At 45.3% G+C, this 17,009-nt stretch overlaps 1 protein-coding gene across 1 annotated transcript; it reads left to right on the top strand.

The window, feature by feature from the left end:
- The first annotated feature begins 4,815 nt into the window (after positions 1–4,815).
- Positions 4,816–16,181, top strand: PRDX6 (peroxiredoxin 6). The gene is made up of 6 exons (XM_032838774.1): positions 4,816–4,973; positions 9,319–9,475; positions 13,231–13,377; positions 14,285–14,431; positions 15,829–15,968; positions 16,004–16,181. Exons 1-5 carry the CDS (start codon positions 4,879–4,881, stop codon positions 15,955–15,957), a joined length of 675 nt encoding a protein of 224 aa, XP_032694665.1. The 5' UTR covers positions 4,816–4,878; the 3' UTR covers positions 15,958–15,968; positions 16,004–16,181.
- The last annotated feature ends 828 nt before the right edge of the window (positions 16,182–17,009 follow it).

Raw genomic sequence — 17,009 nt, forward strand, 5'->3', positions numbered from 1 at the left:
ATGGAGAATTCTCTAAGTTAACTTGTATGCAGAATACTTTTTTTCCTAGAGGATAATGAAAAGGTACTAAGCTAGAGTTTATGCATTAGTTATTAAAAACTCCACAAGAACTGTAGCACTCACTGATAAGTTAGACCAATATCAAGATTTTTCTAGGAGTATTTTATTACTAACATTGCTTAGAAGTACCAGATTTTGTTGATAGTAACATGCAGACTGCTATCTTTGTTGTTGTTATCGTCGTCCGTTGTCTTTCAATTCTCAGGAAATACAGAACTTGATTCCCTGTACCTGGAAACGACTTCTCCCACCACTGACCTTTAGCTCCCTCCTGGCACTAGGCCTCCAGGAGTTTGACTTCGGAAGCCAGCCAGCCACTAGTCCCCGGTCTAGCTTTAGTGATCAGTGCTTATCTTGCTGCTTTCAGCCTGGGTCACTTGATGCTCTGCTTCTAGAGTTCCTGCTACTTTCCACTCTTCTCACAGCCGGCTCACAGCTTCTGCTCCCTACGGCCTTACCCAACCATCTTTCAGCTTCTACCCCTGCTGTGAACTGCTGACCAACTCTGCTGTTGTGCATTCCGTCACCAAGGGAGGATCCCATAATAAAACACTTCATGCCAGGCTCCCTCAGGGGCTATTAGCCCGTCTGGAGGCCAACTGCCCCTGGGCCAACAGCCAGACCTGAGCAATCAGCGATGGCCAGAGTGGCAGGACCATGTGGTCAGCCTTCCTTTGGAGGGAGCCCAGGTAAGGCAGGCAGGCATTCAAATGGGTTCCTCTCCAAAGTTCCCTTTCTCCCAGTTTTCCTTCTTTCTTTGGCCTGCCAGCTCTTGTGACTTCTCTGCTCTCCGCTTTTCCTCTTTTCTCTTCCCGTTTCCCCTCTTTCTCTCTCCGACAGTTTCTGTTATACACCCATACGGAGCTTCACAAATTTATGCTTTTCGTTAGCACACAGGGCCTCTTAGACTTAACTAAAAGCAGGTAAAAGAACTGGTTAACTTACCTCACCACCCCTCAAACAATTCTAGGTTGGCTTGTGGTTTTTAGTTACCCAATTATTATAGGAGGTCTCTAAATCTAATCTTTTAAGCACTTTGAACAAATTCCACCACCGCCCCCCACAAAAAATCATTATTGGTGAAACTTCATCAGCAGTCTCTTTCAGGGTAAACAGTAAGCTTTCAGGGTGCTTGATTTGGGAAAATAAGTGTCAGAATTTATGACTCCAGAGCCCTGCTGAGTTATTATTCATCATTCTAGCATTTTAACAGCTGTTATCTTTTCATTTTCACTCCTACACTGGTTTCCTTCCACATTGCAGATGTCCTGTAGTAGATATAACAGGGAGGAGTGACCGCATTACACAAGATAGAGAAGAGCAGTGGAGAGACAAGCGGCCCCACTCACACAAGCAGGTGGGCCAGGCCAGTCTGCCCTAATCAGCACACAGTTTCCTATGCCCTGGCCTTCTTTCTATTTTTATGTCTGAAAAGACAATCCGATTTAACAAGAAAGCTTATAAGAATTGCTTTTAAAAACCTAATTCCACCTTCCTAACATTAATTTCAAGTTTTATATTTCTCCTCCCACACGCATAAGGATTTTTCCCCAGGTACAGCTGTAACCAGGGACACGCTGCTCTTTTATCCCCAGCTGTCGGTAGACAAACTCTGTTGTTGTGGCTGCAGAAGAAGCTAACTGCTTCTCCAATACTTTGTGTAACCTAGCCCCATGCCCACCCTAACAGGTCACAAGTATTTATCAGTAAAATATGGTCAAGCCTTGAGGAGTTCACAACCTAGTGAGGCAATGAGAGAGAGAGAGAGAGAGAGAGAGAGAGAAATGCACCGTTGGTCTTACAAATGGCCACTGCCAATGTTCTCACTTCTTCCTTCAGTCTGTCCAAAGCGGTAAAGGAAGAAGAGACCATCAGTCAGGCAGGAGTCATAGCCCTCTGAAAATCCCAATAATCACAACCTTCCTGTCACCCAGGAGTTACTTCTAAGAACTTCAAATTCTCCCCAACCCTGCCACCTGTCAGAAAACATTTTTTTCCCTGATATCAGAGCCTCTACCTACCCCCTTTGCAAAGTAAATCCCTCCCTCAGCCTAATCTCCCTTTTCCACATTCTGGTCTCTCCCTGGAATGCCTTCCTGGCCCCTTCCCCTCACCTCCTTCCCATGGCACCTCTTGCTAGCCTTTGGGAAAAGAGCTCGAACTTCTTCCCTCTGGGATGGACTCAGCCCCATGGAGCACCTACCTTCAGGGCAGTAGAGGTTAAACTAACTCCCTACAAGGGCCAGGCAGGACAGACAGCATTCTTTGAATTCTGCACATTAAGTATAAGGGAATATTCTTTACTTTGACAAAGAAATATGCTCTTATTCCTCCTTGAAGCATATGGCCCTTGGTTAACCTTTCACTTTCACAATTTTGACAGAGATAGGAATTAGGATAATTGGGATAAGATTCATTTTCCTCCTAATTCTATTATAAGAAAAATAACAGTGCAAAAGTGGGGTTCAAGTGACAATAGACACCAATGTCGGTGAGTGGTGAGGGTCCTTCTGAATTATAGCGAACATAGGCACTCTTAGAAGTCCACTCTCCAGCCACTGCTTCCCCACATGCAACATGGTCCCAGTGTGGCTAGATCTTCTGACTTTCCAAGAGACAGAGATCCAGATATTTTTGTAAAAAAATTGTTTTTCGAATGCTGTCATTTAATTCAAAAGAACTTAAAATGCTACAGAGGCGAATCCCAAAAAGAATGCAGGGTGCCAGAAGACTTCCCAGGGGACAGTCTCTGGCACTGCCAAGCCCAACAGGCATTTATCTTCTTTTATTACATTTGCCCAACTTACAACAGAGTTCCATAACTATGATTTTTCCAAAGATCAATAGTCTATTTCTGTATTAATTCTCCATAGTTGTAGCATATCTGTGTTTCCTACCCTATTTCCATGGCATTAATTAAAGTATTAAAGTCAAATTACCCTCCTCTCCCTCCTCTCTTTCTCCCTCCTCTGCAAAAGGAGTTAAGACATAGTGCTTTTAAAAACCAAAGCTTGGAGTCAAATTAGTTTAGATATTAAATTACAGTAGCTTCATAGAGTTCTCTAGAGTTTCTAGAATTTTTACCAGTAATCTTACTGTAAATCCTTGTTCAGGGGAGAACGGAGTAAACACGGTATGGTTAGCATGCACGCACACACCCCACAAACAGCCCTATGATGAAAACTGAAATCACAGTATGTGAGTCACTTAGCACTGCCATGTGCCTTCCTTAAGCCTAAGGAGCTCGATGCAGAGGATTTTCCCATTTCTGAACTCCAACCATTTAGCACCCTCCCCCATCAGCATTTACTCTACATTTTTATCCCAACTGTATGTACATCTGCCTTCCCTGTAAGAGCAAGGACTGTAGCTCTTGACTGTATCACCAGGCCTGGAACAGTGCCTTACACACAGTTGGCTAAGCATGACGTATTGCATAAGCCATTATCATCACCCAAATAGCTACTATTTCCAGATCATGTACTAGGGGCTAAGAAGTTTACCTACATTATCTATCCTAGAGGCTTTCCCAGACCAGACCATCCGATCCAAAGCAGCTGCCAGTCACCCTCTAGCATGGAAACTTATTTTATTTCCCTAAATAGGATTTACTGCTATCTAATATACTCTTGTTTAATTATGTCTCCCCAACTAGAAAGAAAGATCCAAGAGAACAACCGTTTTGTCCCCCTCATGCTTGGCACGTAGAGAGCAAATAAATGAATCTAAACTTCCCACTTCCTTGGGTGGCAGAGTTGATTTGCACAAAGGTCGCAGCAAGTATGCTTTAAAATGTGTATGCGCTGTATGCTAACATAAAAATAAATAAATTAAATTAAATTAAATGTATATTCAGATTTCAGGGGCACCTGGGTGGCTCAGTCCAGTGAGCAAATAACTCCTGGTATCCACTGAGGTCATGATCTCATGGGTTGTGGGGACAGAGCTCTTCCCGGGGAGGTTGGGGGTGGGGTGCTCAGCGGGGAGTCCGCTTCAGATTCCTTCTCCCTCTGCCCCTCCCCCCCTAATAAATCTTTTTAAAAATGTATATCTAGATTTCAGGATAATTGCGTTGAATATTTTATGATTCACAATACCGGGAGAGGGGAGTGATATAAAAGTTTAGTCACTTTCCCTCAAGCAGCGACTGATGACATAGGTGCTGGAATTTTTGCTGCAATATGAAAGCCACTTCCTCTGACATAAGGTCCACTGCCAAGTGTGGCTGTTGCCACATCCTCTGATAAAGAGTTCATGATGGCTAGGTTGGTTGGGGTGGTCAGGATTCCAGAAACTCACACTTAAAAAGGGATAAGTGGAGCGGTCAGACGACCAAGCGTTAATCTACAGGAGGATCTCTGCGGATTCGTCATCCCCCACCCCGATTCTCTGCCTTGGGGTTCCCCTTCTACCGCGTTCCGCTGCTTCCTTTCACCTTCAGACCCCAGACGCACTGCAGGATCAAACCTTGCTCACCCCCAAGCCTCCAGGGGGCGAGGTCACCGAATCCCACGTCACATGAGTGGAGACGCGCGCGGGTGCCAGCAGACTCCCGGAAGGTTCAGAGGCAGCGACCAGTGCCTAGAGCTCGCTCCGGCAGTCGTGACCCTCCCTCGCAAACGCACAGACTTCAGCTGGTCCCGCCCCGCCCCTAGCTCCGCCACGGCCCCGCCCACCTAGACTCCGCCTCTGGCTCCGCCCTCGTCCCGCCCCTCTCGGCCGCGCTTACTCTGCGGCCGACAGCTACAGCGCCAGAGCCGGCAAGCGGGTGGCTGTCGTTGCCGGTCGTTCTCGTCTTCCCGCGTCACCGCTGCCGCCATGCCCGGAGGTCTCCTTCTCGGGGACGAGGCTCCCAACTTCGAGGCCAATACTACCATCGGCCGCATCCGTTTCCATGATTTTCTGGGAGACTCGTAAGTGGCCACCTCGTAGCCTGCCGTCGGGTTACGCCCGGCCGCGGAGGCGCCTTCCCTATTTCTTCTCCCTTCGGTCCTCCTTCCCGCTCAGCCTCCAGCTCGCCGCCCGCCTCCTCCCCGCACCGGTTCCTGCACGTGCCTCTGGCTGAGTGGCCTCTGCCCAGCGTCGGCCGAGCGCTGCTGGGGGCCGGCCCCCGGATTCGCTCCCGCCGGCGGCCCCCCTCGTGGCTGAGCGAGCTCCGCGGCGGGAAAGGGGGAGGGGAACGAAATTGGGTTCCCGCAGGTCCGGGAACCCGAGGCGGATGGAGGCCTGGTTGCCTATCGCACTCGGTTTAGTAAGCGGTGCCAAGGAGCGCGGTCAGGCCGAGGCCCGGAGGGGGAAGGGGCCGGGCGGCATCAGCGGTCACGTCCCGGGATTCGTGCCCAGGGTCGCACCTCCCTCCCTCCTTCCGTTCTGGAATTTGCTCCCGGGGGAAGGTGCGTGTTAAAGGCCATGGTCTGAGGACACTCCTGCTGGCTGAAGGTTCGGAGCAGCCCAGCGCGTTATCTGAAGTCCCGCTTGCTGCAGTGGCATTTGCAGGCTTCTCGACAGAAAACGTAAATTTAAAACCACCAGCTCCCAAATAACTGGCTAAAAGACTTGGAGTCCAGAGCCTCTTGCAGTGGCTGGGCCATGATTTGATAACAGCTCTGGGAGGAACCAAGAACACTCTGTCTGTAGGTGTGTCCTTCATTCCAGAACTTGAAACACTGTGCGGGGGAGGGCTTTCTGAGGTTGCTGCGTTGCAGTGGCGCGTGTTTGCCTTCCCGCCGCCGCAGGCTCTTGGGGCGCCAGCACTCGTGTACCTCCCGGCTTTGGAGACCCTTTTGTTTCCCAGTGTGTGCCCGTCACCGCTTCCTGTCCCCTGCTGCCCTGCTTCCCGCACGTGGCCTTGCTGGAGATAGCCAGATCAGGCCTGGCAGTACCATTACGACTAGGAGTAAATCGGTGTTCCCTGGTTTTACATTTTATAGTTACTGAATCAGCAAGCTTTCGAGTTGATTAGTTTTAACCTGAAAACATCCCAGAGATGTGTCATTATAATATTATGGTTCTGGAGTTCCAGCAGCCCCACCACACTGGTTTTCCTTTTTTTTTTTTTTTTTCTTTTTCTAAATTATTGAAGGACAATTGGCACACAGTGTTTCATTAGTTTCAGGTGCATAACAAAATAATTAAGACAATTTGGTATATTACTCTGTGCTCATCACAGTGAGTGTAGTGACCGTCTGTCACCACGCATTACGATGTTATTGACTCTATTCCCCAAGCTGTACTTTCCTGCGAAGTACTAACTTTGTTAGGACAAAGTAATAACTGCAAGTTTGTACCACTTAATTCCCTTCATCTATTTCACCCATCCCCCCCACCCCCTCCGGCAGTCACTGGTTCTTTGTATTTATGAGTCTGTTGCTGGCTTTTTGTGTGTGTGTAGGTTTTGCACTGTGAGGTGGTACGGCTTCACAATTCCTCCATGATTTGTATACTTTTTATTCACAGCGTCCAAGTATAGGTGTGTATAGACAGAGGGAAGTTTATGAGATTAATTAGTAACTCGGTGGGGCTATGCAGAGAATCTGGGAGAGATTCTTACATTGTCGGCCTACACATCGCCTTAAAAATTCCTTAAGTCCATTGTCTAGCCTCTGATTATGGGAAAAGCTAAACTTTGTGAAAGACAGGACTAGGCTAGAAAAAAAGATGAGAAATGGAACATTCAGACCTTAAATGTAGGAGGAGACCTCAGATATATAGAATGTGTCCAATCTCATAATCTAGGTATTAGTGTTCTCCCAAAAGTCCATGCGATTTTCAGGATATATGTTTCTTCCTATTCCCATCTATAGCCTTCACCCCCGTACAGCAAAATCTTACTGGAACTCTCAGATTGTATAGGTTAAAGATAAATAATAATATATGTGCCAATAATTATAAATACTGCAACTGTTTAAACTAACCCTACTCTTTGGGTTTCTTTTTGTTGTTATTTATTGGCCCCTGGATCTATCTTGATTTCATTGAAAGTGGTACCTTCTCAGGGAGCCACCAGGAGGAAGATGAGAAAAACACCTGCATCTATAAACAAGTAATATTACAAGGGCTGCCTCGGATCAGGCATGATCCCTCCCTTACCCCAAAAAGAAGTTTGAGCTCTTTATATAATTACAACAGAAGGATTTTGCCTAATACAGTTTTTCTCGACTCCATTCTGTGCATGATCTCAGTTCAGATGGTACTTTTTGATCCAGGTTGGGTTTTTTGGAGGAAAAAAAAAATTCAAACATTACAGGTATCTGCCCTACCTCTGACAATTGGAAACAACTAAGGGGGTTGGGTGCTGCATTTGGTGAATTTTATCACTATTTTTGCATGTATGTGGTAGAAGCAGCTGCTTCACAGTACATTTTTACCAAACAAAGCGTGTTCTCCTGGTATTTTCTGGAGGTGAGTGGGGACCCTTCCCTTAAAGGATGAAACCTTTTGTCTTTTGAAGATGAGGAAGGAAATGGGATAATGTAATTGAACTACTTTTAAGAGCACAGTAAAGAGACTTGGAGGGGAAGGCAGGCTGTAATAAGACAGTCTTGAGAGTTATCCTCTTTGGCAAACTGGAGTGTGGCTTCTGAGGGGGACAGGATGTGAAGTGGCTTAAACTCAGTTCCTTAGCATGATTCAGCAAAAACCTTCTCGACACAATGGAAAGTTGTATGTCTAACACTTACAATTTCATCAACCATTAACAACACAGGAAGAAATGACCTGTTTATTTTTCTTTAACTTTTTTTTAAAAGACTTTATTTATTTATTTGACACAGACAGACACAGGGAGAGAGGGAACACAAGCAGGGGGAGTGGGAGAGGGAGAAGCAGGCTCCCCTCCAAGCAGGGAACCAGATATGGGACTCGATCCCAGGACCCTGGGGTCATGACCTGAACCGAAGGCAGAGGCCCAACGACTGAGCCACCCAGGCGCCCCACCTGTTTATTTTTTTCTCAACTCCTGGAGACTTTCTCTTGAGTCTCATCTGACACTTAAGCCGATCCTTTTCTGCAAAATCTAAGACCTAGATTTTACCCATGCCTAGATTATTTTCAAAAGATATATATCCCTCTTACCGCCCTTTATAGAAAAGTAAACCTACCGCAATCCTCCAGGATCTTAAAAATACTACCTCTCTCTTCCCAGTTTTGGCATAGGGCCGTCTATCCTTTTTGTGGGAAGACTTTTCCTCTCCTGAAGCCTTGGGAGTCTAAGTGACAGACGTAGGTGGGAAGGAGGAAGTACCCTTGTCTCTGCTTTTGTTCTCTGTGCTTCAGGAAACTTGTGAACTTTTGAGAGGTCAGCTTGACATCTAGGCTATATTTAGTAATCTAGTAGTTTAGGATCCTGGTTTAACGTCAGCAAGGATTGTGAAGAACCGAGTGTTAAATTTTCCTTTTCAGTCATAGGAGTAGTTTCAGTTGCAGAGGAGAGGGAAAGTGTAGTCCAAAAGTTCTTGGTGACTGTTAGCTTGAAATGTGCTTAAAATCCCTACAGAGTTTTACTTTAGCTAATGATGATTATTTAAATAGTAGGATTTACCTGAGAATCTGTGGTTGTGAAAATCTGTTGTAGGCTCTCGGCGTTGTGCCCACTTGGTCGAAAACAAGAAGAAGAAACTGCAAACAGACAGGCAAAACTGTTTTGTCAGGGTGCAGAGATCGGGTGTCCTGTTTGGCAGGCTGGGTCAGTAAAGTCGATTTAACAAAAGTTTTTATATCCATTCACTACAAAGAAGCCAAGTGTCAACTTTAATTTTACATATAAATAGGGGATAGAAGCCCATTTATTTCAGATTACATAACCTGCTTATTATTGCAATCAGGGATTTGTTTGGATTGGGGCACATTGGGACATCCATTGTTGAAGCTGAATGTCAGGGTCTCCGTGCCTAGGAAAAAAAAATAGAAGTGAGTAAGTGGGCGGGGAGGTGGGGAGTTACTTCAGGAAGTTTGTTGGTATGAGTAGCACAGATTTTACGAGCTGAAAAGAGTCAGGGTGGCCCTGTAGTTTATATTAAAGGAGGTGACACCCTTAAATTAGAGTCTTTTAAGGCATATATCATGTGGAATTTCATATCTTTGGTTGAATTGGGCTTTAAACATGGGCTATTCTGGAAGTAAGAAAATCAAAGCATTCCTCAACAAAAATCTAAAAGTAATTGTCCTCATAAGCGCATTCCTTTAAAAAAGAAAGTCATTTTTGACCTAGGATTTGTGATCTTCTCCAGTAAGTTGTGACTTCTTTTTCCTTTCTTTCAGATGGGGCATTCTCTTCTCCCACCCTCGGGATTTTACCCCCGTGTGTACCACGGAGCTTGGCAGAGCTGCAAAGCTGGCACCAGAATTTGCCAAGAAGAACGTTAAGATGATCGCCCTTTCAGTAGACAGTGTTGAAGACCATCTTGCCTGGAGCAAGGTATAGTACCAATTGGCATGTGCTTTGAAATTATAGATCAAGTTAAAAATTATGTAGAGTAGCTTGGTTTGTTTTTGTTTTTGTTTTAATTTTTAATTTAAATTCACTTTAGTTAACATATAGTATATTAGTTTCAGAGGTAGAGTTCAGTGATTCATTAGTTGCATAGAACACCCAGTGCCCATTACAACATGCCCTCTTTAATGCCCGTCACCTGAGTTACCATCCCCCCCACCCCCCTCCCCTCTAGCAACCCCCAGTTTGTTCCCTATAGTTAAGAGACTCTTACAGTTTGCCTCCCTGTTTTTATCTTACTTTATTTTTTCCTTCTCTTCCCCTATGTTCCTGTTTTTCTTAAAGTCCACTTATGAGTGAAGTCATATGGTATTTGTCTTTCTCTGACTGACATGTTTCACATAGCATAGTATCTTTTAGTTCCATCCACATTGTTGCAAATGGTAAGATTTCATTCTTTTTGATGGCTGAGTAATAGTCCTGTGTGTGTGTGTGTGTGTGTGTGTGTGTTTGTGTGTGTGTGTATGCGCGCATGTACTACATCTGTCATCCGCCAGTGGACATCTAGGCTCTTTCCATATTTTCCTTGTTGTAGACATTGTTGCTATAGACACTGGGATGCACATACCCCTTTGAATCATTATTTTTATATCCTTTGGATAAATACCCAGTCGTGCAATTGCTGGGTCACCAGGTAGTCCTGTTTTTAACTTTCTGAGGAATCTGCATACTGTTTCCCAAAGTGGCTGCACCAGTTTACATTCCCACCAACAGTGTAGGTGCGTTCCCCCTTTCCGCATCCTCACCAACACCTGTTGTTTCCTGAGATGTTAATACTCTAAGTATCTTGGTTTTTTTTGTTTGTTTGTTTGTTTTTTTAAAGATTTTATTTATTTATTTGACAGAGAGAGATCACAAGTAGGCAGAGAGAGAGAGGGAAGCAGGCTCTCTGCCAAGCAAAGAGCCTGATGTGGGGCTCGATCCCAGGATCCAGAGATCATGACCTGAGATGAAGGCAGAGGCTTAACCCACTGAGCCACCCAGGTGCCCCTAAGTATCTTGGTTTTTTGAGGTAAAGGTACAAGTGACCTTAGATTCACTGATTTTTTTTTTTTTTAAGACTTTATTTATCGCAGGGGTGGTGGGGCACTGAGAACATGGAGAGTGAGAGGAAGAAGCAGAGAGCCCCATGTGGGGCTCAATCCAGAATCCTGAGAGATTATAACCTGAGCTCTAAGCAGTTGCTTAACTGACTGAACTGCCCGGGCGCCCCTCAGATTCACTGATAATCTGAAAGTCTGACTTAGACCACACTGTGACCTCTGCCTTTGCTAAATGCAATGCTTGGTTCTTAGCCCTGCTCGCTCTTGGCCTGCTAGGAGCCTTTAACCCAGTGATCACTATATTCTGAAACCTCTCTCGGCTTCCAGACACCACATCTGTAGCTGTTCTGCTTACTCTCAGACTGAGCTCCATCCCTCAACTCCTAATTTATGCTGGAGTTTCCCTGGACACATTTCGTGGATGCCTTCTCTTTTTATCTACACCTTTCCCGTTGGTGAAGTCATCCGGTCACCCCTAAATGCTGTAATTCCCAAATTTCCACCTCTCGTTAGACGCTGCTGGCTTTCCGACTGATACAACCCACGCCAGCTCAGCCTCTGGGATGTCCCGTCACCTCATACCTAGTATGTCTAACACAGGCTTCTTTTTTCTTAATCCAAGGTCTTACTCATCTTAGAAAACGCTGTGTTTTCATAGTTGCTCAGGCCAAAAAGCCAGGCATCGTCCTCAAGGTCTCTGGTTTTTCCATACCTGTGTCCAAGTCATGAGTAAATTCATCTCCTCCACCTTAAAATTACCCTTAATCCTATTTTGAAGACTCTCCACCCAGGTTGTGGCTTGCCCTCACGTCCTTCCGGTCTTGACTCATTAAAGCCTCCCATGGCCTCATTATCTAAGATTATAACTCTGCCCCACACTCCCTAGCCCCCTCTGATTGATTTTCTCCTTAGCACTTGTCACCGTCTAAAAGAAAATGCTCTGCACTTGGCTGGTTTCGTGTGTCCATTTGTCCACACCCAGCGGAGTAGAGGCTCGGCCAGGCAGGCCCCCGTTCTGTGCACTGCTGAACCGCGCTTGATGCCCGGTACATCCAGGTGGTTGGTCCGTACATGCACAATGTAGGAACTGAAGGAGTGGCCTGCTGGCAGCAAAGGATGTACTTGCCCAGTAAATGTGGTGATCTAGGCTGAACTAAAGAACATTATGATGGCTTCGCTGTGATATGCCACTGAATAATGCTGATAGGTCAGCTCGGAGGGATGGACCATGTACCACGCACTGTGCCAAGCGCTTCACTGTACAACTGAATAAAAGATGTCCCGACTTGGGAGTTGGCCACCTGGGGCTGCATCCCTTGGCCATTTTATTTATGCTCATTGATTCTCGGTGTCTGAGAGGAAAAGAACCATATGCAGGAGAAAAGAGAAGCACATTGCTCTTTCTCAGAGTGGAATTCCTTCTCATTCCTTACTTCTGGCTGTGAATAGCGGCTGTCTTTCTACAGCGATCTCACGGGCTGTTTCTCCTTTGTTTCCAGGAGCAGCCCTGGAGGTATGTGGTTCGTGCCCTCGTGTTTGCCACTGAGAATACCTTTTCCTCCCACAGAGCTGGAGGGACTTTCTCAGGATTGTCCTGCTGTAAAATGATGGCAGTGGCCTGTTGGAACCTCACACCAGTGCTGTTGTGATGCTAGGTGCTAGAGGGCAGGCATTAGCCCGATTTAGGATACAACAGAGGCAAAGTATGTGGTTCATTGGTGCTCATGGATGTCACGGAATACCCATTGGGCAAGCGGCAGTGTTGACAATTGATGGTATAGTGATCGTTAAATCGAGAGATCACTGAAGGAAGAGCTTATCGCCTCTTGTATAACATCTCTTAAAGCATTTTGGCTGGTGAGCTGCTGCTGTAGAATTTTCCCAGTTGGGATTGCATTCAATAGGAGACACGTCCCAACTGTCAAAAACAGTGACATTCAGCTAATTAAAGAGGAAACTTCACGGTGCCTCTCGCACGAATCCATATGGATCATTTTTTAGGTGTGATGACTTGGTAGGGAGCCAGTGACAAGAAAAGGGAAGCTAATGGGGCCCCTGGGTGGCTCAGTGGGTTAAGCCTCTGCCTGCGGCTCAGGTCATGATCTCAGGGTCCTGGGATTGAGCCCTGAATCAGGCTCTCTGCTCAGCAGGGAGCCTGCTTCTCACTCTTTCTCTCTGCCTGCCTCTCCACCTCCTTGTGATCTCTGTCTGTCAAATAAAGAAATAAAATCTTAAAAAAAAAAGAACTGATGGACTTAATGAACCCCTTATTTCAGATGGTGTTTACTTGTTGGGAATCTGGTGGTGCTTTGGATTGGGATCTAACTCTACAGTAATCAACTCTGCTGCTTTCTTTCTTGCTGCTTCAAACAGTAAAAGCATGCCAATTTTTAAGAGGACTGGCCATGAAAAGGGTCTACAGTTATAACCTAAGTACTGTTCCACACTGTTCTTTCTGACAGTGACTGATTGGGATAAGGGGTGTTCATTCATTCATTTTCTTACTCAGATTGCTTATAGAGTAAATTACGATTGTGGTCCTCTTCCCCCATCTTGCAAGATAATAGCTGTTAACTGATTGAATTCAGAAGATGTGCTTGGTTTAGATTTCTTTTTCCTCTCTCACCTGCATTTCAGGATATCAATGCTTACAATGGTCAGGAGCCCACAGAAACATTACCTTTCCCCATCATTGATGATAAGAATCGGGACCTTGCCATCCTGTTAGGCATGCTGGACCCAGCGGAGAAGGACGAAAAGGGCATGCCTGTGACAGCACGTGTGGTGAGTGTAGAAATCCATTACAGAGTCCTCACGACTGGTCAGGCTCTTCGTCTGATTGAGTGCTTGCACCAGCTCCAGGAAACGGGACTATCTCTGATTGCAAAATAAATTAGTGGCAATCTCACGGAGCATCTGTACTGCTAATGCAAAGTAAAATTTTCAGCTAAATTTTAAAGTTGCTGAATTTGACAGCTTTTGGAAATCTGCGTAAAATAAGTAGTTATCCTAAGATGTCATCTAGAAGTGGGGAATCTTTTCTCCAGCTCTCCTAACAGCCCTCTCCAAAGTGGTGGGCTATCCCCGTTCCCATAAGGCATTTCTGGCTTGGAATTTCTACTTGTTCTGTCCTTACCCACTAGAGAACAAACTTAGTCCCTCAGCTGCAAAACTGTACAATTATTTAAGGACGAGGATCAACTCCCATTAGTATATTTTAAGATAATCATCCCCAGTTAACATAGTACCTTCTCAGGGCCTTTCTGGATTCAATTTGAGTATCAGGTGTTCTTACTGAGACAGCCAGAGCCAATAGAATGCCCTTCTAAGTTTAGAAAAATAACATGGAGGGGGCCACCTGGCTGGCTCAGTCGGTAGAGCATGTAACTCTTGATCTTGGGGTTGTGAGTTCGAGCCCCATGTTGGGTGCAGAGATTGAAAATAAAGAATAAAAAATAAATCTTTAAAAAAAAAAAAAAACATGGAGAATAAAGTTCTCTAAACCCCAGCCACCTAGATTAACAGTTTGCTGTATCCTTCTAGATGTTCTGGGACGGGGCGGGTAGAGGGTTGTTCTATATGTTTTTTAAACACCCTTGAACATTTCTAATGACTGATGAACTTGCAGAGAGGCTGTAATATCAAAAACACTTAAAGAATTCCTCTATTTATGCATTTGTGTGCTTTGCAGGTGTTTATTTTTGGTCCTGACAAGAAACTGAAGCTGTCCATCCTCTACCCAGCAACAACCGGCAGGAACTTTGATGAGATTCTCAGAGTAATTACCTCTCTCCAGCTAACAGCAGAAAAGAGGGTTGCCACCCCGGTTGATTGGAAGGTAAAGATGTTAAAAGGGCAGGTGCTCATGCTGTCTGTAAGGTCCTACGGGCTGATCTCTCAGTGGCTGTCTTCAGGGTCATTGTTACCTGGGGATCTTTTTCTGACATGCACACACACTGGCTGGAGTTCTCAGGGCTGAGTTTCCAATTTGCCGTGAGGCTATTCTCAGACTCTTTGACACTTTATATAATAAAATGCACACTCCCTACATTGGCTTCCTAACTTCTAGATCATTTGATCAAGTTAATTGGTCAGAATGATGCCTTTTAAAATAAGAGAATTTTTTTTTAAAACCTTTAACTCTTCCCCAAATTAGCAAAATGATGGCAGAATAGTTATAGCTAGACTTAGATTGGCCACTTCAGACATGGCTCTAAAACACTGGTGTATTAATGTCACGGAGCATTTCATTTCTCTTAAGCTTCATTCGGTCTTTTAAACTCATGTAGAATTCTTGGAATCTTGTTCATAAATTTTTAATTTCTAGGATTTCTGCAAAAGGTAGGACAGGGATATCCCAAGGGTAATTTCATGTAGCTACATTTTTTTTCAAAATACGCTAACCTGAATACCAGGTTGCGTCTTGTTATTCCTGACAGGCAAATCACTTAAACTCTGTATATCCATCCACCGAACATGTGTTTACTGAGCCAGGGCAGTGGACACTGGGATACAGCAGCAAACAGTATAAATCGAAATGTAAATAGAAGTCCCTCCCCTCCTAGAGCTCACACTCCAGTGGGTGGAGACAAACAGTAAGCAAGTCTCCTGTGTGTTAGGTGACAATGAGTGTGGCAGAGTAATCAAGCAGAGGTGGCAAGAATGGGAATGCAGGAGTGGGAAGGTTGGTTTTATAACTGGCTGTCAAGGAAGGCCTTTCTCTGAAGGGACCTTTGGGAAAGACACAAAACAAGGGACCAAGTCACACGAATTTATGAGAGAAGAGCCCTGCTGGCAGCAGGAACAGCTGGAAAGCAAGCTTGGTGGGTTCGAGAAACAGAAGAAAAGCCAGCGTGCCTGGGAGAGGAGGAGCAGGAAGTGGGGTGAGGAGCCGGGGATGAGAGCAGAGGCAGGAATCATTGACACAGGGAAGCAATGAGGACTTAGAATTAACATTTTTTAAAGTGTGATGCCAAGCCATCACTGGGTTTAAAATAAGACTACTACTTGTTAACATAGGGAAATAGTTCTCTCACAAAAATGTCACCCTGTGCAAACAAAATTCCTCAGAGGGGAGAGAGCAACCAATACTGAGTTCTTCCCAGGAGCACCTGTAGCTACTTTCTAAAGTCAACTCTTTTAATAAAGAATTTATTTGCTGAGTCAAAAGTCAACTCTTGCCTTTAAGGTTCCCTCTAAGATCGGATTTCACCATTTCTCAATGTCTTTGAACAGGACGGAGACAGTGTGATGGTTCTTCCAACCATCCCTGAAGATGAAGCCAAAAAAATCTTCCCTAAAGGAGTCTTCACCAAAGAGCTCCCCTCGGGCAAGAAGTACCTCCGCTACACGCCCCAGCCGTAGTCTCCAGCCGAGGTCTCCGGGGAGCTGGTGCTGGAGCTGGAGCTGTTGGCTTAGCTTAATGAGCCAGACGATGCCGGCTGCCAATCGTGTTCTCCTACAACTCTTCGTAAAAACATCCTGGTGTGATCACAGTCAAGGTCTTTAGGTTGCTCTACTACTGGCTTATTAAATGAAAATGGCACTAAAAATTTCTCGGGATCCTTTACTCTGTGCCTTCACCAGCATTCAGCTCCCTTCGTGTACCTTAGCGCACTCCTCCGCTGACTCTTTGAAACACGGTCTGTAGGAGAGGCTCGGATCTCGGATCTCTACGGGATTTGGGATCAGTGAGGTAGTGTTGAAAAAGCCTGCTTTGCTCCATCATAGAATGACTCTGTTTTTCAGCTCTTCTGATCAAACCCAGAACTTGAGGTTCGGAGTCAGTCCTCTGTGATGAGCGTGCGTACAACCCCAAAACTGAGCGTACCCAGATGTATCTTCACAGCAGGGGCAGAGAACCTTTCATTTCTCTACTTTTTCAGGAGATAACAAGTGGGATAAACAGGGGAAGGATCTTTTAAGTATTTTGCTATAAAGAAAACGTTTCGGTAAATTTCTGTCAAAAGAGAAAGGCGGCTTGCCTGCGGGGGAGGTGTATCGGTGCCCTGTGCCTTTCATACAAAGTATTTCCGTCTGTCAGTCTGCACTTCGCTGATGGACGCCAGCAAGGGCACACCTTGGGAAGAGAAGAGAAGATGATGGCAAATGTTTTATTCTAGAACACTTCTTGTAGTGAGGTGGGTGGGGCTGTTTTCTGACTCTTGCCTTTTGGGAATCAGCAAATAAATTCTTTATTAAAACTGGAGCAGAGGATTCTGTCGTCACGTCTTGAAGCACTAGTTTAGACTCTGTCCTGCAGGGCAGAGGTCTGCTTGCCTGAATTGGCATTGGTACTTTTTCTCCAAAGGCAGATCCATAAAATTTCATACAATGAAAGTCCAGGAGCAACGGACGAACAAGGATTTTTCACAACTCTTGGCCCACTTTGCTCCTTCCTCTTGGTTCCCTTGGGT

This window comes from Lontra canadensis, unplaced genomic scaffold (genome assembly GCF_010015895.1).
Source record: "Lontra canadensis isolate GAN:19392208 unplaced genomic scaffold, GSC_riverotter_1.0 scaffold106, whole genome shotgun sequence".
NCBI lineage: Eukaryota > Metazoa > Chordata > Mammalia > Carnivora > Mustelidae > Lontra > Lontra canadensis.

Excerpts from the sequence above, each read along its gene's own strand:
- PRDX6 (XM_032838774.1), top strand. The coding sequence starts at position 4,879 with ATGCCCGGAGGTCTCCTTCTCGGGGACGAGGCTCCCAACTTCGAGGCC. Across the intron at positions 9,476-13,230 it reads ACCATCTTGCCTGGAGCAAG|GATATCAATGCTTACAATGG; the intron begins GTATAGTACCAA and ends CCTGCATTTCAG. Across the intron at positions 14,432-15,828 it reads CCACCCCGGTTGATTGGAAG|GACGGAGACAGTGTGATGGT; the intron begins GTAAAGATGTTA and ends GTCTTTGAACAG.